The 21,558-nt window shown below is 54.9% G+C and overlaps 1 protein-coding gene across 1 annotated transcript in view; it reads left to right on the top strand.

Annotated features, from left to right (window-relative positions):
• The first annotated feature begins 5,815 nt into the window (after positions 1-5,815).
• EFCC1 (EF-hand and coiled-coil domain containing 1) overlaps positions 5,816-21,558 on the top strand; it is a 33,477-nt gene continuing 17,734 nt past the window's right edge. Inside the window, exons 1-2 of the mRNA XM_081246470.1 lie at positions 5,816-6,862; positions 8,275-8,561. Coding sequence (XP_081102596.1) covers positions 6,167-6,862; positions 8,275-8,561 — 983 coding nt within the window. The 5' untranslated portion in view covers positions 5,816-6,166. The remainder of the gene's footprint in view (positions 6,863-8,274; positions 8,562-21,558) is intronic.

Here is a 21,558-nt window from a genome sequence, read left to right as displayed (position 1 = left end):
CCCCCCCCACCTCGTAACAACTTTACTGAGGTGTATTTTATATCATATGGTGCACCCATTTCAAGTGTGTAATTCAATGATTTTTAGTAACTTCACCAAGTGGTGAAATCATCACCGTAAATAAGTTTTAGAACATTTTCATCTCCCTAATAAGATCCTTCGTGCACAAGTTTCACCCAAAAGTACTATAATTAATTAAAATTAATCTCTGTTCCCACCCCAAGCTCTAGACAACCATTAATCTACTTTCTGTCTCTAAAAACGTGCCTTTTTCTGAACATTTCCTATAAATGGAGCCATAAATCCATTTTGTCTATCCAGCCATCAGTTCATGGACATTAAGGTTGGACATTTAGACATTTATGAAGAATGCTGCTGAGGACATCCACATGAGGGTCTCTGTGTGGACAGATGCTTTCGTTTCTCTTGAGTAGAGGCATCTAGCAGTAGGAGAGCTGGGTCACGTAGTACACTACACGTATGGATCAGGCTTTATGCTTATCTTTTACTGCCAAACTGTTCTCCAACATGGCTGCACCATTTCACATTCCCACCAGCAACGTGTGAGGGTTCCTATTTCTCTACATCCTCGAAAGCATTTATTGTCCGTCAGTTATTATCGCCGTTCTCGTGAGGGTGAAATAGTCTCTCATTGAGGTTCTGCTATGTATTTCCCTAACGCCTAACGGTACTGGGATCTTTTCTTGTGCTTACTGGCCATCCATATATATTCTTTTGGGAAATGTCTGTCCCTGTCTTTCACCCATTTTTCGATTGGATTGTTTTCTTCTTATTGAGCTGTTGGAGTTCTTTGTCAATTCTGAATACAAGGCCCGTACTGGGCATGTGTTTTGTCAAGATTTTCTCCCAGTCGCCTGCTTGTCCCATCATTTCTTAATGCCGTCTTTACCACTGCGCTTTGAGGCGCAAAAGTTCTGAATTTTCATGAGATCCAATGTATTGACTTTTTTTCTTTTTTTGGACCATGTGTTTGGTGTTGTATCTAAGAAATCTTTGCCTAACCCAGGCCCATTTTTAACAGAGAGAAGTCAAACTTGGCGTCTGAACACTAAGCAAATCCACTAACCAAGACTCCTAAACACGGAAAAGCTTTGACACTAAAAATGATGGCTCTCGGAGAACCCCAGACACTCCAGGGGACGGTACAGAATGACACAGACTTTCTGAAAAACAGTCTGACAACATCAAGAGCTTATAAAATGTCCGCACTGCTTGGCCCTGCAGCAAAGCACCCAGGAAATAGAGCCAACCATTCACAGTGTTGTTTGAATGCAGAAAAACTGCAAACCACCTCTATGTGCACCTACTGGGATGACAAAGCACCTCCCGGGTCAGTCTTAAGAGGGAGTGCGGACCAGCCTTTGAGAACAACGTTACCCGGGAATGGTAACGAAGGTGGAGCCATTTAGGAAGATGGTTGATGTGCAAAGAAAGATCCCAACAGCAGCATTTCAACTCGTTTCTTTATGTCACATTGAAGGAGGTACAACGGACATCTTGTAAAAGTCACCCTTTTAAGTGCTTTGACAGGTGTATACAGTCATGAAACTACCACCCCAATGAAGATATAGAATGTTTTCACCACCCCCAAAAGTTCTTTCACGCTTAAATGCATGGAAAACATCTGAAAACAAACACATCAAAAGAACTCTGTGTTCTTCTCTTGTTGGCACAAGGGGGGATGGGTTTTTTGCTTTTTAGCATCTCGCTGGGCTGTTTCTAGACGCTGTGAACAATATACTTTTTGGAATGGCTCAAACAATACTGAGCTGACTTCAGAAAAATCACTTCTCCCGGCTCCCCCGACGCAGACACACACCCATCCCCCAGCTCACACAAAAGCGCAGGAGACCTCTGAGTTTACTCACTTCGAGCCTTAAACAAAAACCTTGTGGGTCCAACCGGGATGATTTCAGAGGCGCCTGGTAACACTGCCTGCAGACAGACAGGCCTGACAGCGCCCCATTATCAACCCGGACTCCCCTGCCCCCAAGGAGCTGCGGGGGGCAGAGGCCAGGCGATGGCTCCACGGCAAGATATTTAAAGTCTTTCTTTTCAATACTGACTGGCCCAGAAAGGGATTCAAAGGATTCCTTCCGCAAAAGCCGTCGCCAGCTGCAGCAATGGGGGTAGTCTCCCCTGGGCCACCAGCTCTCAGCATTAACATGAAATTGAATCAGGTTCATCTGCAGAGACGCAACTCAAAAGTCTAGAGCCACAAGAGGAGGGGGATATGGGGGTATACGTATATATAACGCTGCTTCACTTTGCTGTACAGCAGAAACTAACACAACATTGTAAAGCATTTATACTCCTATAAAGATGTGGGGAAAAAAAAAAGTCCAGAGTCAAGTTCCAGCATCCCGTTCTTTTTTTTTTTTTTTTCTTTTAATTTGGCTGCACTGGGTCTTAGTTGCGGCACGCGGGATCTTCGTTGGTGCATGTGGGATCTTCAGTTGCAGCACGTGGGATCTTTAGTTGCAGCATGCAGGCTCTAGTTCCCCGACCAGGGGTCGGACCTGGGACCCCTGCACTGGGAGTGCAGAGTCTTAGCCACTGGACCACCAGGGAAGTCCCCAGAGTCCTGTTCTAAGTGCAGACAGCAACGCCCCCGGTGGTGGGACTCCCGGCCTAGAAGTTTCTACGGTCCAGCTGGGAGTCCAATCAACCTAACATCTGGACTCTCGCTGACTCCAGCATCTCTGGGCCCAAGGATGCTTGAATCCCAGGGATGCCAGCTACATGTAGTTTTCCTTCTGATGCAGTGTGTCCACATCACAAAATGACATAATTAGTGCCTACTTAATGCCAGGCCCTGTGCTGGGCATGGGGGTACCAGGTCTCTGGCCTTGTGAAGCTCAGCCCTCGTGGCAGGCCTGCAAATAAGTGGCAATGTGGTACAATGCTGTTTCTTAAAATACAAGTTAAAAAGTACGTCTCACCTGTAGGCAAAGAAAGCGCATGGAGAGCCTCATGCCACACTGTGCCTGGCAGCAGCTGCGGGCAGGCAGCTCAGAAGGGGGCTGGAGCTCTTCTCTCAGTGTGCCCGACACCAAGCCCGGCGGACAGACAGGCAAGCGTCCCTCCCCTCACGGCTGATAATGCGTTACAGGGAGACAGACAGACGCACCAGGCAAGAGAGTCTGTTAGGGCCACAAAGGGCTTGCAATGTCACCGAAGGCCTCACTGAGGGGCTGATGCTGGAGCAAGGGACTTGGAGGTGAGGGGGCGGGCTGTAAACATCTGGGGAAGCAGATGCAAAGGCCCTGAGGTGAGTTAGACGAACGGCAAGGAGGTCAGTGAGGGAGGCATTGAGGGAGGCTACGGGGGACATGGGCGCCCACTGCACTGGGCCTTTAGTCCCTGAGAGAGGGAGATAACAGTGGGTGCTGAGCGAAGGAGGGCATCCTCTGGCTGTGGAGGACAGACGTAGGAATTCAAGGGCACTTCTTGTGAAGAGGCTGTTGCAATGATACAGGTGAGAGATGCTGGGGGTTTGGTCCAGGGTAGCAGTGGTGCAGGAAGAGGGGGTCAGATTGGGGGTGAGCTCTGAAGGTGCACGGCCTGACAGACCGGATGTGGGCGTGAAAGTGACAGAAGAACCCAAGATGGTAGGGATTTGCCGAGGGAGGCTGGAGGCCCCGTGAACTGAGATGGAGGTGGTGGAGCGGATGAGGGGAAGGAGTCCAGGACTGAGAACACCTGTATTCCTTTACCCATTAAGAAACACATGAATTACACTGCTGGTAGGAATGAAAATAGTGCAACCACTTTGGGAAATGGCCTGGCAGGCCCTCAAAAGTTAAACATAAAACTACCACACAACCCAGCAATCTCACCCCTAGGTATACACCCAAGAAAAGTGAAAATATACGAACACACAAAAACTTCTACATGAATGTTTACAGCAGCATTATTCATAACAGCCAAAAAGCGGAAACAATCCAAGCGTCCATCGACAGATGCACGGATAAACAAAAGGTGGTCCAACCATACAATGGAATATTACTCAACAGTAAAAAGGAATGAAACGCATGCCAGCTACAACCTGGATGAAGCTGGAAAACATGATCGTTAATGTTATCAAAAAGGAGCCAGTCACAAAAGGTTACATATTGTAGAATTCTGTTTTATACACAATGTCCAGAAACATTGTCAAATCCATAGAAACAGAAAATAGTGGTTTCCTAGGGCTGGGGGTTGGGAGTGGAGGGTAGGAAATTGGAGCAGTGGGTGGGCTACCTAGTACAAGGGTTTTTTTTTGGGGGGGGCGTGAGTGATGAGAATGTTCTAAAAATGAAATTGTGATGCTGGTTATATGCTCTATAAATATACCAGAAACCACTTATTAATATACCTTAAATGGGTGAACTTTGTGGTCTGTAAATGGCAAATAAAGTATGTCTTCCCCGCCCCCGAAAAGAAAAAGAGAAAAGAAACAAAAAAAAACATCTCCTTTGTCAAAAAGAGAGATGTTACACTGAAAGCCAAACTCCTCCGACCCCTGGAAATAACCACTGAATCCGTTTGTGAATCGCTCCATCTTTTTCTATGTGCTTACATACATATGTCCTCACAGAAAATATTTTATTGGGTTTATTGTTATTGTCGCTTTTTTCACTCATCCTTTTGTGGTGATTCATCCCAGCTGCTGTACCAATGGGCAAAATGTTGTCTCCAGTTTCTCACTATTACAAACAATGATGCAATGAACATCCTGTACACATGTGTTTTTTCTAAGGCAGAAGCCAAGAACTGGAGCTGATGTAAAACTTTTTGTCAAATTGTTACCACTTTAATAATTTTTTTAAAATGCACATCCAAAATGGTTGGGGAGAAGCATCTAACTCCTTCCTGGCAGAGGTGTGTGGTGGGCAAAGTCTTCAAGAATGAGTAGAAATTTGCCAAATGGACAAAGTGCTTATTCTGGGGTACTGCAGCAGAGGAGATAGAATTTTAGTGCTTTTTCAAATTCCAGGATTTAACATTTAAATTCCTAGAGCTGTCCACAGGCCAGATTCTGCCCATCGTATAGCCAAGGGCAGTTGAAGAAATCTGCCTCTTGCTCCTGCGAGGCTGGATGAGGGTTCCCAGTGCAAGTATCAGGTTAGGACATCTCTACACCTCTCTTGTCAAAAAAAAAAAAAAAAAAAAAAAAAAAAGGAAAATCAGCCTTACATTCACCTGAGAGGCTGATTTTTTTTTCATCTTCCAGAATGGTGTTCTAAGGCACCAGAGGAAATGTTGGCCAAACAGCTCACTGGTAGACTAACCCCAGCTCAGAGATGGAATTCCGGTCACAGGGCCAATCCACTCCCCAGGCACAAACGGGTGAGAAGACGGAAGGCCACGGCTTTCCTACACCACCCGCCTCCGGCTTCAACACACACAGAGCTTACAGAGCAAGGGTCCGGCTCAGATCAGTTTCTATCCAGCGGGATGGCCCTAACGCATCCCCTCACTTCTCGGAGCTGGGTTTTCCTCTGCTCTAGTTACCACGTGAGCCCCTTTGCACCAGCCCTGGTGGAGCGAGAAGCGGGTTTAGGAACCCAGTCGCTGAATTTAAGAGGAGGGGGGCTTCTCCGTACTTACGGGAGTAGAGTTCGGCCCCAGCTAGCTTGCGGCGCTACCCTGGAAAGGTTTTCTGGCGAGAAGGGGTGGAGTGATGCGTGGGCGCGGACCAGACCGGGGGGCCACCCTCCAGCCCCTCCCCAGCTTCCTATCCCGAGCCCACCCCTTGTCCCCGTCTCGGGGCACACTCTCTGCACAACGCAGCTGGGTGGAGAGGGGGGGAGTTGAAAGCAGACAGACCCGGGAATGGGAGGAAAAGAGGGGATGCCAGGGGCGCCCCGGGAGTGACAAGGGGAGAAGAGTGCAGGGGTCACCGAGAGAAGAGAGATCAGGAGGGAGAGCAGGCAGGGGTGGCCCCGCGGGGGTCTCGGGGCTCCTGGGTCCCCTAACCAAGCCCCCTCCAAGCCAACCCGGATAAACACAGACGCCCTGCCAGGCCAGCGCAGCTGCTGGACACGGCCCTCGGCACTGCTCCAAGCAGACCGCCACCGCTAAGCCCCTCCTTTCAAGAAACTCTGGGGCCGCCCCTGGAAGTGGCGGGGCGGAGGGACCCGAGGAGCGGCGCTTGGCGGCGATGGAGCCCAGCGGCCCGGGCACGGGGACCGGCGTGGAAGGCGCGGCGGGCGACCCGTACCAGCGACCAGCGCGGCGCACGCAGTGGCTGCTGAGCGCCCTGGCGCACCACTACGGGCTGGACCGAGGCGTGGAGAACGAGATCGTGGTGCTGGCCACGGGCCTGGACCAGTACCTGCAGGAGGTCTTCCACCACCTGGACTGCCGAGGCGCCGGCCGCCTGCCCCGCGCCGACTTCCGCGCGCTCTGCGCGGTGCTGGGGCTGCGCGCCGAGGAGGCTGCCGCCACCTGGGAGGCCGCCGGGGATACAGCCGCGGGAGACACGAACTCCGGGGATGTGATCACTGGGTTGGCCACCGATGGGGAGGCGGATGCGGAGGAGGAAGCGCGCCTGGCACTGCGCGCCGAGCCGCCTGAGCTCACCTTCCGCCAGTTCCACGCGCGCCTCTGCGGCTACTTCGGCACCCGCGCCGGGCCCCGTCTGCCCCGCGGCGCTCTCAGCGAGCACATCGAGACGCAGATCCGCCTGCGCCGTCCGCGCCGCCGCCGCCGAGCGCCCCGTACGCCCGGCCCCGACGGCGGCCCGGACAGCGAACGCCTGGCGCGCTTGGAGGAAGAAAACAGCAGCCTGCGCGAGCTGGTGGAGGACCTGCGGGCCGCGCTGCAGAGCAGTGACGCGCGCTGCCTAGCACTGCAGGTGCACCTGGCCCTGGGGCGGAGGGTGATGACGGAATGGGGCGGGAGGCGGGGGTGGGGGGGGGGGCATTTGACAGCGGGCTGGCTGCAGAGCCCCTGCTGGGCAGAGGAAGAGGACGGGGAGAAAGGGCAGCCCTCCCCACTTCAGCCTACTTGCATCCTGTCCCTAGCCACCCCATTCCACTCCAACACACTCTAGTCCCCTCCCCTACTCACATCACACATTCCAGCCCCCCAAAACTCCAGTCCCTCCGAGAAAACCATTCCGCCACCAGACACACACAGCCCATCTCATCCTGCCTCTCTGACCCAGCCGTGGACCCTCGCAGGAAACCTGGGCAGTCTCACACACATACGCCTCCGGAGCTCTCCACGGTGCCAGGATTCCAGGAGGCCTAGGAGATAAGGTGTGAGAAAGGCCTGTCCCCACCCTTAAGGAGCTAATGAGGTACACAGGCAGCTCGGCGCAGTCACTCAACAAACATTGGAGGGCCTCCCTCAGGGCCAGGCCTGGTGTCCCGATGCTAGATAGTGTCACTGTCGACCAGGCAGGTCTGGCCACTCAGCGCTGCGGGGGCCAGGCACTGAGAGAGGCATGGACCCAGCCCAGGCATCTGCAATTCAGTCAACAAGCACTTGAGCGCTGTGCCCAGCCGTGTGTCAAAGGCCATGTGGGGGTGGGGGTCAGACGAGGACCAGACGGCCCCTGACCCAAGGGACCACAGGCCAGGAGGGAGCTGACGTTCTAGTAGCCCTGCCCGCTCCCCGCACAGCCCGGGGTCACAGCCCTGAGGGGTAGAGACAGGCCAGGGAGTGCGCAGGAGTGCAAGGCGTGGATTTCAGGGGCCACGGCCAGCGGGCATCAGAGAAGCCAAGGCCGGGGCGGGAAAGTACTGCCATTATGTGGAATAAGATCGTCCAGGATCATTAGTTCTCCAAGTATTTGCTGAGCACCTACTGTGTGCCAGGCCTGTTTTAGGCGCCGGACGCCCAGCAGTGAACACGACAGAAGAAAACCGCACCCTCAATGAGGCGGCTGCCTAGCAGCAGACAGCGGGGAGGGGCGGGAACGCCCATAGAGGGCTCCCCAGTCTCGGGGGCGGAGGAGCACGGGGGAGCGGGGTGCCCCGAGGGCAGGAGGTGGGCAGAGAAGAGCGCAGGCGTTTGGGACTCACTGGAACTGTGCAAACAACAGAATGGGCTTTGTGCCTCAGTGGCCCGCATCCATTAAAACGGAGCGACATGAGCTCCCGCCTCGGTAGAGTTAGGGCGAGGGTTAAACGAGTTCAGATGGGCCCAGGGCTGCGAGCACGAGCGCGAGAAACGTGCCGGGTTGCTTTGCTCACGCGCCCTGGGCCGGGTGGGGTCTGGCGCGAGGCGCTCACCGCCTGCCCTGCTGCCCTGTTTCTGCAGGTCGGCCTCTGGAAGAGCCAGGCGGGCGCCCAGGAGGCGGCGCACGGCGGGCCCGAGATGGCGGCGGCGCGGGAGCTGCGGCAGGCGCGGGGCGCGCTGGCGGCAGCCGAGGCCCGCGCGGGGCGCCTGCGCCGGGGCCAGGCCGAGGTGCGGCGGCGCGCGGAGGAGGCCCGGCAGGCAGTGCTGCGCAGCCTGGCGCGCGTGCGCGAGCTCGAGGCGCTGGCGCGGCAGGTGCCCGGCCTGCAACGCTGGGTGCGGCGGCTGGAGGGCGAGCTGCGGCGCTGCAGGTGAGCCGGCGGCCCGGGTGCCCCAGATCAGCTCCTGTTGTCCTGAACCTCAGGTGTGTTTTCCTCCCCTCAACTCGTCCCCGCGTTGTTCACGTCTTCAGGTATCCACCCACCCATCCATCCGTGGGCCTGTTCACCCATAAAGCCCCTCCATTTGCCTATTCGCTGGGGGCAATAGGATATATTTGTTCTTATTTGTTCTTTGATCAGTGCAGTAACAACGATGACAACAGCTAACACTTACCGAGCACCTAAGGTGTGCCAGGCTGTGAGCTAAGCACTTAACCTCACTGAGTCCTCACAGCCACCGGACCTGTGAGGTAGGTACCGTTATGTCCCCATTCTCCAGGTGAGGAAACAGAGGCGCAGTGATCCCTTGTGCTAGCTCCATCAGGGTAGGAAGCTGGGCACGGGACCAAGGTTCAAATCCTGGCAGGGCCTCTGACAGATGTGTGACCTTGGGCAAGTCACGGTCCCCCGCGGAGTCCCTGTTTCCTCTTGGATGGAACAGAGCTTGGGGCCCCTGCCTGCCAGGGAGGCTGTGAAGAGGCAGTGAGGCCCTGCCTGACTCACTTAGGTGCTCGGTAAACAGAGCTCACTCCCTTTCAAATCACAAGGCACCCGGCCTGCCTGCCTTCCACATTTACTGAGCACCAGCTCTGCACAGGGACTATGCCAGCCACAGGGGGTGTCATTCTGAACAAGACATTCCGAAATCCTCACCCTGAGCAGCACTCGTGAGCGTGTGAGGTCCCCACGTGAGCAGATGTGTGGCAACAGCTGGCTGCCTGCTGTCAGGGAGAGTAGGGCCCTCGTCATGCCTGCTGCAGGCTCAGCCAGCGCCTGCAGACCTGACCCGGGAGTGGAGTGCTGAGGGTGGGACGTTACCTGGCGAGATGGGCCAGGGAGGGGGACGGGGGAGAGCGTGCTAGAAAACGGGAACAGTGTGGGCCAAGCGCAGAGGCAGGAGGGACCTTGGCCCAGTCCAGCAGCTAAAACAGCAGCTGGAGGGGTAAAGCTGGAGAGGCAGGCCGAGGCCAGGCCAACCCCAATGGTTGTGGCGAGGTCTTCAGCCTTTCCCTCGAGAGAGCATGAAACCATGGGAAAGTTCTAGCAAGGGGGCGACAGGAACAGACTTGCACTGCAAAAAAAATCACCCTGGCTACAGTTGTGACAAAGAGATGGAAGGAGAGGGGAACGGCAGAAGACACTGGGAGCCGGACAAGAGGCTGCAGTCTGACTTCAGCCCGAAAGGCAGGTGGGCAGGGCAGCCAGAAGGGGTGGCTTTGAACCTGGTTCCTCACTGGGGGGACCATGTCCTTGACTTTTGAGGTGCTCCCAGTGGGGAGACGAGGAGGCACCATGGTGGAGAGAGGAGGCTGGCTCTGGGCTAGCCTTCTGCAGCTCCAAATGTTTGGATAGTCACTTCCTGTTTGCATAGCTCATCGGCCAAAGAGCAGGGCCCTCTGGCTCGAGGCCCGTATCCCGCCTTGGAACTTTCTCCAAGAGGAGAAGTAAAGGGTCTCTTCTTTCTTTTGCTCTAAAGTAGCTGTCACAGCATGATTGTAAAAGTAACTCCAAACATTGGGACAGCTCTTAACAGGAGAAAAAGTGGATCCGTAGTCAACGCAGTATTTAATCCTCACAAGGACTGTTCAAGGGAGAGGTTTTATCCCCATCTTACAGGCTGTGGGAAGTGAGGCTCTGAGAAGTTAAGTGACGTACCCAAGGCCACACAGCCAGAAAGTGGAAAAGGAAGGTCTGTCTGCCCCCACAGCCTGTGTTCTTTCTGTCTTTCCACTTTACCTTTTTTGTTGCTGACTCATGGTTACAAGACAGCTGCTGCACCTCCAGGCCTCATGTCTGCTGTCCAGGCATAAGAAGGACCAGTGATATCGGGGGTGGGAAGGATTTTCGTCTAGTGAGCTTTGCCTTTGTATTCAGGGAGAGGCTCCCCCACTTTCTGCCGCCAGAACTTGTACCTCCATCAACTTGGCCAGAACTGTGTCACGTGGCTGCCCCTACCTGCAAGAAAGTCTGGTGATATTGATGCCCCAAACCAACCTGAGGCTCTCTTAGGAAGGAAAAAGGGAACAGATATTGCAGAGGCTCCAAAGGAGATGCCCAGTGAATGAGGAAACCAAGGACCAGAGAGTGACCTTCACACGGTGATTAGGTGATGGTTGTCACTTGCTTCCCTGTCCCTAAACCTCACCCAGCCCCAGAAGCAAACCTCCTCTCCCCGTTTTCTGTAGTCAGAGCTTGCAGGTTTGTGGGCTGACTTGCCCCCAAAGCTCTCCCTCTTTGGAGAAAGGAAAGGGGAGGGGATAGAACAGTTGAGAACACTAGTCACGTAGCCAAGCTTAATGGATCCAGAACTCAGCTGAGCTTCCCAACTCCAAATCAAACCTCCTTCCCCTTCTCTGCCACCTCCTCAAGGGCAGTCTCAGCAAGTCTCTTCCTCATTGCTCAGACTTCTAGTTAGTTCTTTCTCAAACCTGCACCTTCTCTTCCCTCCCACTCAGTCCTCTGCTGTGGGTTCTACCCAGTCCTTTCCCTGTTTCTCAGGTAAACCTCCTTCTGTCGCGTCTCTTTGGGGTTGCTGTAACCCCGAGCTTGCCCAGCTCTTCCCGTCGTGATGATGAGTTCCCAGTGTGCTCTGTGGTTGCGGCCCAGGAGCCTAGCTTTAGCAGAAGCCAGGATCCTGGAGGGTCCCCCTGGTCTCCAGGGTCATGCAGCTCGCCCTCTGCCCCAACCAGGGCCTGATTCTGGGCTGGTTTCTAAATGCGTTTCCTAGCTCAGAGTTTCTCACTACACAGGTGGGGAGAAGTTGAGCTCCACACCTTAGGGTAACATCCCAAGGTCAGTCAGCAGGGTTTTTCTCGCCTCTGTGGATGAGACGGCCCTGGATGGCCCTGGGCTTCATGCAGGGGCCTCACTGTCTTCACTCAGCACGAGGGTCTCCTGCCCCTTCCCCGCTTGGGCCTCAGAACCCAAGTCCTGACCCCTCAGGGGCAATTCAGCTCCATCTCCTGCTCCCACACAAGCTGCGCGTCTTACCTTTTCGTTTTTGACTGTGACTCTGGATTATCTTAAATGCTTATATTCTATCCAGCACTTCTGTGTGTTTGTACATAGAAAGAGAGCTTCCCATAGCACCTCAATCCGCCATCCTGACCAGGAACCTAAGAGAACAGACAGTAAATATTTAAGCCATTGGAAACACTCATGTATTCGTACCACGTTTTCTAAGCACCTTCTATGGACAAAGCCCTGTGCGGATACCTGGGTACACAGAACTGGTCCAGGCATGCCCACTGCCCTCTGAGGCTCTCCTGGGCCCGAGTGGAACAGGCCATGAACACCCATGTTGGGACACAAACATGCTTTGTGCAGAGGGGCCCCAAGAGAGCAACTGCTGCTTTCAGAACCATGGGAGTCCTGCATCAGATGCAAGTATTCCACGTGTCAACGTGGCCCGCAGCCTCCTGGAGCTGGGCAAAGAGCCTGGGCTCGCCCAGCCAGCCCAGTCTGCGGAGGATTACCCGGCCCACCACAACCCCATCAGCTTCTGCTTCCCACGGCTGGTCTCCGCGGTCCACCTCGTCCCAGATGGGGGACTCAGCTCCTCCAAATCGCACAAGACAGTCCCTCCCCCCACCACATCTGTGAGCATAGTAACCCTGACAGATGATCCAGAGGGGAAGACGCGGATTACGTTGCAATGATGCAAATATTTTCATATGGAATATTTGACATCACGATTTATACAGTGTCATTTAACCTCTGCCCCCATCCATCTAGAGTGTTTCCCTGTCACTTCTCCCAAACTACACCCAAACCCTCTCCACCTTTCTCTCCTCTGTTTTCTCTTTCTTCCTATCAGCCAGGTCTCTTGGATGAGTGCCAGAAAGCCTGACTCAAACTGACTTGCTTAAAAAAGCTGGCTCTCAGTACAGTTTAAGCATGTCCAGCTTCAGGCATGGCTGGATCCAGGTACTCAAACAATGTCACCAGGATATGGAAGCTCTGCTTCACTCTCAGGCAAGTTCTCTCCCCTGGTAGCCTCTGGGGCACTTACATCTCGAAAGGTCATCTCTTGTCGGAGCTATCCCACTGGAGTGCCAGGCTGAGCCTCAATGGACAAACCTGGAAACATGTTCATCCCAGAACCCATCAGGGGGCCAGGATGATTGGATGCTCTGATTGACCAAACTTTAGTCACTTACCCACCAAACATATACAAACCCACAGCCAACCCTGTCGAACTCTAAGACTGAGATCCTCCCAGAAGAATCACGGAAGCACGTATCCCAAACATGCTAAACAACACACAGCCCTGCCTTTGCTCCTCTTGGGAACTCACAGCCCAAATCCCCTTTCTTGTCTCGGGAACAGCCCCCCTGTGGCAACTGGAGAGTTTCTGAGTGGAGGCCCCGGAAGGAAGCCTGCTTAAACGCAGGACAGGCTTGTCTCAAAGTCAGCTCTCCCAGGCTGCTGAACGCTTTGGGGTAGTGGGGGGCACCCTGCACCGTCACCAACCTTGCCTGCCTCAGTGCTTCAGAACCTGCTGGAAGGATAGGCCAAAAGGACCCTTATTACTGGCCTCCTGGTCCAGCCCGTGAGCCCTCCTAGGGAAGCACGATGCCTTGACGTTGTTGGGCCCAGCACCAAGCCCAGGGCTCCCAGTAAGATGGTGAATGAACAAGTGAACAGACCAACAAGCGTATGGATGGATGCAGCCTCAAAACCGTCTTGGCAGAAAGGGCGTGGGCGTGCAGGAGTCCAGCACCAGGCGAGCCCCGAGTGCTCCAATGGCCTGATCCTGCTTCGGGGGGAACCATCCTCCACCCGGTGACTAGGTTCTCTTGAAGCCCCGGGTCTCAGCCAGTTCTCTGCTCTGCTGCCCCATGCTCTGCGCCATGGAGGAGAAGCTGGGCCTTTAAGACACCTGGGCAGCTGCCTGGGGCCAGCACTGCTGGGCAGGGCCTGGGCTCCAACGCCCAGAAGACAGAAAAGCTCGCTCAGCTGGAGCCGGAGGAGGGGCCGCCTCTGTGGCTTTGTGTCCTTGTCTGGGAAGGATGAAAAGGCTGGGCTGGATGGGGGGCGGGAGGCGTAGGGCAGCCCACTGGGCCGGCCACCATGCTGAGGACACAAAGATGAGGCCTGGGAAGGCCACCTCCTCTCTTCCGCCCCAGTGCAGCAGCCCGGCCTGATGGGGGGTGGGCGCAGAGTCAGTGGGTCAGGAGGGAAACAGACGGGCGGGGGGCGCCATCTGGAGCTGGGGGGCGGCTGGCTGCGGACTCCATTATCCTTACAAGTGAGCGTGTGGGTGGCCGCTAGTGGGAATTGAGGCCTTTGTCCAGGGGACAATACCCCGGGCTCACAAAGGGACACTGCTGGCCCAGCACCTGCTGCAGGCCCACCCGGGGCCATTGAGATGCAGAGGGGGGCTCGGTGGGTGGAGGGCCAAGCTCAGGAGGCCCAGCCCAACCTGGGCTTGAATCCCAGCTTTTCCAGATCTTTACGGTGGGACCTTGAGCTGGCCCCTCCCCCTGTGCCTCACTTACCTCATCTGTGAAGTGGGGTGGGGCCCTGTTGCCTTGGACGTGTGTGTTCAGTGATGTGGGGGCAGGGAGGTGCAGGCTGAGCGGGCAGCTCTGGACTCTGACCTGCCTCAGTCATTTTTTTAAAAAATAAATTTATTTATTTATTTATTGTTTCTGGCTGCGTTGGGTCTTCGTTGCTGCGTGCGGGCTTTCTCTAGTTGCGGCGAGCAGGGGCTACTCTTCGTTGTGGTGCGTGGGCTTCTCATTGCAGTGGTTTTTCTTGTTGCCAAGCACAGGCTGTAGGCATGCGGGCTTCAGTAGTTGTGGCACATGGGCTCAGTAGTTGTGGCTTGTGGGCTCTAGAGCACAGGCTCAGTAGTTGTGGCGCACGGGCTTAGCTGCTCCGCTGCATGTGGGATCTTCCCGGACCAGGGCTCGAACCCGTGTCCCCTGCGTTGGCAGGTGGATTCTTAACCACTGCGCCACCAGGGAAGCCCATGTCTCAGTCATTCTTGCTTCTGTGAGCCTCCTTTTCCTCATCTGTAAAATGAGGGTGACAAGAATAATAACGGTTATTATATTCACCTCATAGGGAATTTGAAGATAAAGTGCTAATATGTACAAAGCACCTAGAATAACGCTTAGCCTTGAGAAAACTCTCGACGAATGCTGGAGATTATTATTTTATTTATCCCTTATCACAGTACCCACCATAAATAGTAATGGTAGTGGTGGTTGGTGGTGTTGATATGAACAGAGCCCGGCCCCAGAGAACCCTGTGTGTGTGGAGACCGCCACAAGGAGTGGGCAGTGTAAGCTGAGTGTCAGGGTCCTTCCAGAATTGCAGAGTGCGGGCAAGCACAGGACCCTGACCGCAGCGTGAGTGACGCTGGCTAGGGCACCTCTTGGGGGAATGCCGTCATCTGAGCTGGGTGTTGAAGGAGTTTTCTGAGGTATCCCAGATTCAGGTTGCCGTGAGTGCAAAGGCTTGGAGGTGTGAAGGCCTTGGTGCCTCTTGGGAACAAGGAGACGTATTGTGGCTGGCGGGTTTGAGGTGGAAAGTGGCAGGAAAGGAAGCTGGAAGGGCAGGCGAGGATGGCGAAGGGCCCTGAGCACCAGGCTGAGGCACGAGGCCTTCACCCCAGAGAACGAGGGAGACAGAGAAGGGCTTGAAACAGAAGTGAAGTGATCACTTTGAGCTTCAGAGAGACCCTTCAGGCTGCCTGTGAAGGGCAAATGGGCAGGAGGGGAGGTGAGAGGCAAGGAGGCTGGTGAGGAGACCATATCTGGGTCCAGTGCCTGAGAAGGGATGGACCACCAGCCCCACACCTGGAGGCCTTACCTGGAGCTGGGCAGAGCCTCAACCTGCCATTCTCCGTTCTGGGTCAGAGCCTTCCTCCAGGACAGCACCTTAGGATTTGCAGGGTGAAACAGGCATGAGAGCCACAGGCAGCAGCCAGGTTGACGATGGGGACCTACCTCTGGGTGGAGGAGCCAGCAAGGGGTCACCCGGAGCCAGCCTTGGTGTCCTCACCTCGTGCTGGGTCGGGGAGAGCCAACACGAGTGGCTTTCACCCTAGTGTTAACAGAGCGCTCCGATGTGTCGCGGGCACGTCATGCGCTGCGGGCTGGATGGTGAGCCAGGACCTCAGGTGTCAGTGGGAGTGAGCACCGTGCCTCGAGAACCTTCCCTGGTCACGTTCACAGTCACGGACCCCCAGGAGCCCAGTTCAGCAAAGGATCCCACTGCGTACAGGCTGAGGAGGGGGGTGTCAGGTGACTGTGGCTCCTCCTGGGTCCTCAGGGTCCGGCCGGGACACAGGAAGCCTTCGATGGGGGATTACCGGACCTTTTATCCCCCTGCTACATCTCCCCGAGATTGCAGCCAGAGTTTGCTAAGAAGCCACAGTGCCTGGACCTAAGCTCAAGTCCCACCTACAATGTCTCGCTGCATCCCCGACACCTCTAGCTCCACTGGCCACAGGTTACCCACTACGGCCAGTATGGCACGTGGGTGGTCACACCACACCTGCGTAAAGATGACCTTCCAGGGGCAGCTGGGAAGACATCTCTAGCGGCGGGTTCATCAGTTAGGGATGCGCTTCAGCCGAAAGTTACAGGAACTCACCTAACAGTGCCTGGAACACACTGGGGTTTGGGTTTCACTGTCTGCTCCTGACCAGAAGCCCGGGGCGGGCTCTGTGATGAGTCTTTGCGATGTGCCTAAGACACGTGGCCTCCCCAACGCTATTAAAGGCAGAAAGCACGGGACATCTGTTCGTTTCTATTCAGAAAAGCAAGGCCTGCCCAGAAACCACAAGTGCACGTCCGTGTGAGCCCAACAGCCGGAGCGGGGCCCCAGAGGGCAGCGGAGCCGGGGACCACCTGTTGAGTTGTTCGATGGATACAGTCCCTCTCTGAGGTGATCTGGCCAAGGTCACCCAGGCCGTCAGGGCATAGCCCAGGCTGGACTCAGTCCTCAAGGGCCCAAGAGTCCGGGGCTCTCGTGCTGCTTCCCTCGGGGCTTGGGAACAGGCCTCGTCTCTGTGCTCTCGAGGTTAGTTGGGGATGCTCTGAGACCCTACGTTCGCGAGCCCTGCTTTCCCAGTTCCAAGCCAGGTGGGTGGCCTCAGGCACACAGGTGACAAGAGGACCACGATATCGGTTTCCCAGGTCAGGGGCAGCCGCACAGGACCCAGGGTGGCCTGAAGTGCCAGACCAGTCAGTCGCCTTTGGCCACTGCCTGCTTTGTCCATCTTCTTTGGTGCCTTGACACTTCTTGAGAGGCTCTGACTCTACCTGTTTTTGCCTCCGTTTGCTCATCTGGAAAATGAGGTTAATTTTAGTGCCTACATCATAGGCAAGACTTAAATGAGATAACGTGTAAAAAGCACTTCGACTTGTGCCCGGCACATAGTAAGGAGTCCACCCATTTCATTGTCATCAATTGGCGCTTACCTGCAGGGAGCAGACTTTAAATCGCGTGCCACCAGCACTGTCCATCTGTCCCGAATCTCTGCTTGTCCCTGGTTTCACGCACTCCAGCTCCACACGGGAGGGGACAGGCTGCAGTGACCCCAGATCCGTAACTTTCCAACTTCAGTGACCGGCATACTGCTTCCCAGCACCTACAGATAAAGTCTCAGGGAAGAACGCTGCCCAGCCCACCCTGGGTGACAGGCCACATCTAGGCCATCACTGCGGCCAGGGCGCTAGGATACGCCAGCCGGCTGGGACTAGGACGCACACTCAACCCTGTGGTCTGGGAGAGGTGGATGCTAGGTAGGGGGCGGGACAGTTCCTGAAAGCAAAGTGGATGCTGTTATCAGGAGACAAGAGAAGGATGCCATGAGACAAAACTAACCAACTCCACCTCGTGACCTTCCTCTTAAAAGTGAGAATCCAAGATGAGCGAAGGCTGCAGTGTGGCACCAAGCAAAGGGAAGATGAAAAAGTGGATGTCTGGGCCTCTGAGCCCAGGATTAGCACCAATCCTTCTACTGGGGTAACCCAATAGAATGAGCATTTCTTTCCCAGCAGTTCCAAGAAAATCCTTAGATTAACTCTTGATTATCCTGACATGGGTCACGCCCATCCCTGAACCAATCAGTGGTACCAGGGATGTTAGAAGATGCTGACTGGCTAAGTTGGCGGGGTGTCATGTGACTACTCTGGACCAATCACTGCCACTCTGGTTCACCGGACCTGGGTCTCACGGATGGGCTGAAGGGGAGGTGGCTTCTGCAAAGAACAGCAGTCCCTCTCGACTGGGAGCTCTTGTGGGCAGCAATGGTGCCCAATGCCCCTCCTTTCTGCCCCTGCGGCCACTGCTGAGCAGAGGGCCTGGCCCAGAAAAGCAGGTGTTTCCTCCTGACCAGGCAGGTGCACGGACCATGGGAAATGCCTGAGGCTCCCACCACCTACCCTGAATCCTCCTGAGAGGACAGAGGTGACTTAGAGAAGGCTGGAGCCACTGACATCAGAGACCCTGAAGCGGGGAGGGGACAGAGATTCTCCGTGGGGTCTCTTCACGATTTTCTGTCAGAATTAACCACTGACTGTTCCTTATCCAACCACATTTTGTCACATGCCCAGAGTGCTGTGCTGCCCTGGGTCCAAGGGAAACAGCCATGAACGAGGCAAAGTCCCTGCCCTCATGGGGCTGACGTCCTGGGGGGAGACCGCTGACCAATAGGTGACAGTACACGGGATGAATAAGGAGAGGGCACGGTGGACGTGGCTGCTTTGCTACAGTGTGTCAGTGGCAGTGTATTAGTCAGCTAGGGCTGCGTGACAAATACCATGGTCTGGGCGGCATCAACCACAGATGTGCACCGTCTTGCAGTTCTGGTGGCCGGAAGTCCAAGATCAAGGTGTGGGCAGCACTGGTTTCCCCTAAGGCCTCTCTCCTTGGCCTGGAGACGGCCGTCTCTTCCCTGCGTCCTCACACAGTCATTCCTCCGTGCATGTCTGTGTCCTAACCTCCTGTTGTTACAAGGAGACCAGTCACGTTGGACGAGGGCCACCCTAGGACCTCATTTTTACTTAATCACCTCTTTAAAGGCCCCGTCTCCAGATACAGTAATACAGTCATGTCTTGAGACACCTGGACTGAGGGCCTCCTTGCCACGACCGTGGCCCTGAGGGATGGGGCCCCCACTCTGGCCCCAGCTTCCTCCACTCTGCCCGCTGCGCACCCCTCCAGCCATGTTGACCTCTCTGCTCCTTGAACCCCAAACCCCTCCCTGGTCCACTGCAGGCACAGGGTTCCCCGACTGCTCCCAGCCAGCTCCTGACTAATTTGCATCCACCCAGCTGTCTTGGCTACATCCCACAACATCTTCAGAGGCCCCGGCCCAGCCAGCCTGCTCCCCTGTCATCTCGCACAGCCCCTGGCCTTTCCATCCTCCATTTACTTTTGTTGTGACTTCACCGGGGTCCATGTCGCCCAGGGGAAGGGAGGCTCCAGGAGGTCGGGCCGTTCTGGTAAGTACAGTGTCCCCAGCACACAATTCATCTGTGGGATGAACTGCAGAGCCAAATTAGCAGCTCGGACTGTGGGGGGCCTGCTGAGACACCCCCTTGCACCCACCCTCCAGTAGAGGCGGTGCCCCGCATTCAGGTAGGGACCAGAAACAAGGAACAGTCAAAAAGGCTTCCCAGGCCCCGAGGCCTGTCTGCACACTCCCCTCTTCACGACTTATTTTCGGCTCTTCCTCCAAGGCCCCCCCTCAAGCTCTTCTTCCTACTGTTGTTCTTTTGTTTTCACACACCCGTCTCTGTTTCCTGCGAGCCTTCACTCAGGAAACGCCACACAGCAAAGGCAGCCGGTGTGCGAGCCTCCAGGACCTCTGGCGGCCTGGCGACCCCACTCCTGGCCAGCCCTGGCCAGGCCCTGCATGTCCTGTCTGCCCTGCAGCTTCCCAAAGCTCGGGGGCTACTGGGTGTCAGAGGGGTGAATGCAGAGAGGGAAGCAAATGAGAGTAATGTTTTCTATCCATTTCAGAAAAAGCTGAATGCAGGGGTGTGATGGCCTCTGGCTGGGTCACCTTGCTGAGTTACTTGGTTCCAGCCCAAGTCGTTCAAGCACTAACCTACGGTTGCCTTGAGGCATTTTACATATGAATTAAAGTCTTTAACCAGTTGACTCTGAGTAAGGGAGATGATCCTGGTTAATCTGGGTGAGCCCCATTTAATCACCTGATAGCCCTTAAAGCAAGGCTGAGGGCTTCCCTGAAACCAAGAGGTTCTGCCTGTGGACACAATTTCTGCTGTGCCCAAGGGTCTAGCCCACCTGTGTGCTCCCCTGCCTCTGGATTTCAGACTCACTGAGCTGGCCCCCCAAGCACAGAGGCCACTTCCTGGTTACAAAGCTCTTGAGACAGCACTGTAGCTATAGACGTGGATGTAGATGGGCATCCCCTACTGGCCCCACTTCTCTGGTTGAACCCTGACTCAACCAGGGCTTGAGGCAGGAGGGAACAGAGGCCAGCGTTTCTGTGCACCTGTGGTTATGATGCACTGCACTAACGACTTCACATACACAACCTCATTTAACCCCCAAGCAGTGCTGTGAAGTGTTCATCAGTGACAGTGCTTTAGGTTCCAAGTAACAGAAAACTCAACTCACAATGGATTAAACCACAGGGACATTGATAATCCTGCATGAGAAGTCCAGGGGACAGCAGCTCAGTGATGTCTGCAAGGACCCAATTCTCCATCTTTCGACTCTTAGCCTGTCATCTTGGCCTATCAGCAAAGGGCCCTCATGGTCACAAGATAGCTGCCATGGCCCAGGCATCACTGCCACATCCAGAGATAGAAAAATAACTTCCTTTTTCAACTTCTCTGATCCCAGAGACCCTCCTTGAAGACCTCCCCTCATCTCTCATTGGCCAGGATCACATCACATGCCTGTTCCTAAACCAATCCTTGGCAAAAGGAAGGAACAATCATGGTCAGCTTAAACCAATCAGATCTCCTGTCTGGAAGCACTTGGCCACTCAGTGCCTGACGGAATAACTGAGATTGTGCCAACAAGACAGATGGGGTGTGATTGTTTGGGTTGTTGTATTTGGTTCCTAGCAACCATAACAAATTACCACAAATGTAGGCACTCAAAACAACATCCACTTATGATCTCACATTCCGCAGGCCAGAAGTCCAGGCAGGCTCGCCCGGGTTCTCTGCCTAGGCTCCCACAAGGCTGAAATTAAGGTGCTGTTGACCTTGGGCTGAGGGGAAGAATCTGTTTCCAAGCTCACCCAGGGGTTGACAGAATTCAGATCCTTGTGGCTGCAGGACTGAGATCCCCATCCCTTGCTGACTGTCAGCAGGCGTTGCTCTCTACATGCCATGTCCTGTGTCCCTGTTCACCCTCCAACCAGCAACGACCCAAGTCCTCACACTTCACATCTCCCTAACTTCCTCTTCTGCACCAGCCAAGAAAGTTCTCTGCTTTTAAAGGGACACGTGTGACGAGGTGACACAGCTTAAGGTCAGCTGTCCCATATAACATAACACCATCCCAGGAGTGATACCTCACCACATTCACAGGCTGCAGGAATTAGGGTGTGGGATCTTGGGGGTCATTCCTAGAAATTCTGCTCCTGCACCAGCTGGGTCTGCCCTCCCTTACTTTCTGCCCAAGCCTGGTCCTCCAAGCTGCCGATCGACTCTGTTAGCTCCTGGGTGTCCTGTCCACCAATTCCTTTCCTGTTGCAACCATGAACCACTGGCTTGGGTACAGCCCCGAACAACTCCCTTCTCCTTTCTCTCCAATGAAGTGTCTGTCCTGCTATGGCAGCACCATGGCCACTGTGCGGGTGGGCAGACTTTCTAGGAATGACCCCGGAGATCCCACACCCTAATCCCTGCAGCCTGTGAATGTGGTGAGGACAAGGTGTCTCCATGGGAGCAATATCTCCCCCAGAGACATGCTGGAAATC

Source organism: Mesoplodon bidens, assembly GCF_964165515.1.
Source record: "Mesoplodon bidens genome assembly, chromosome: 10".
In the NCBI taxonomy this organism is placed as follows: Eukaryota; Metazoa; Chordata; class Mammalia; order Artiodactyla; family Ziphiidae; genus Mesoplodon; species Mesoplodon bidens.
The sequence above is the reverse complement of the archived record's forward strand: the minus strand, read 5'-3'. Positions and strand labels throughout refer to the sequence as shown.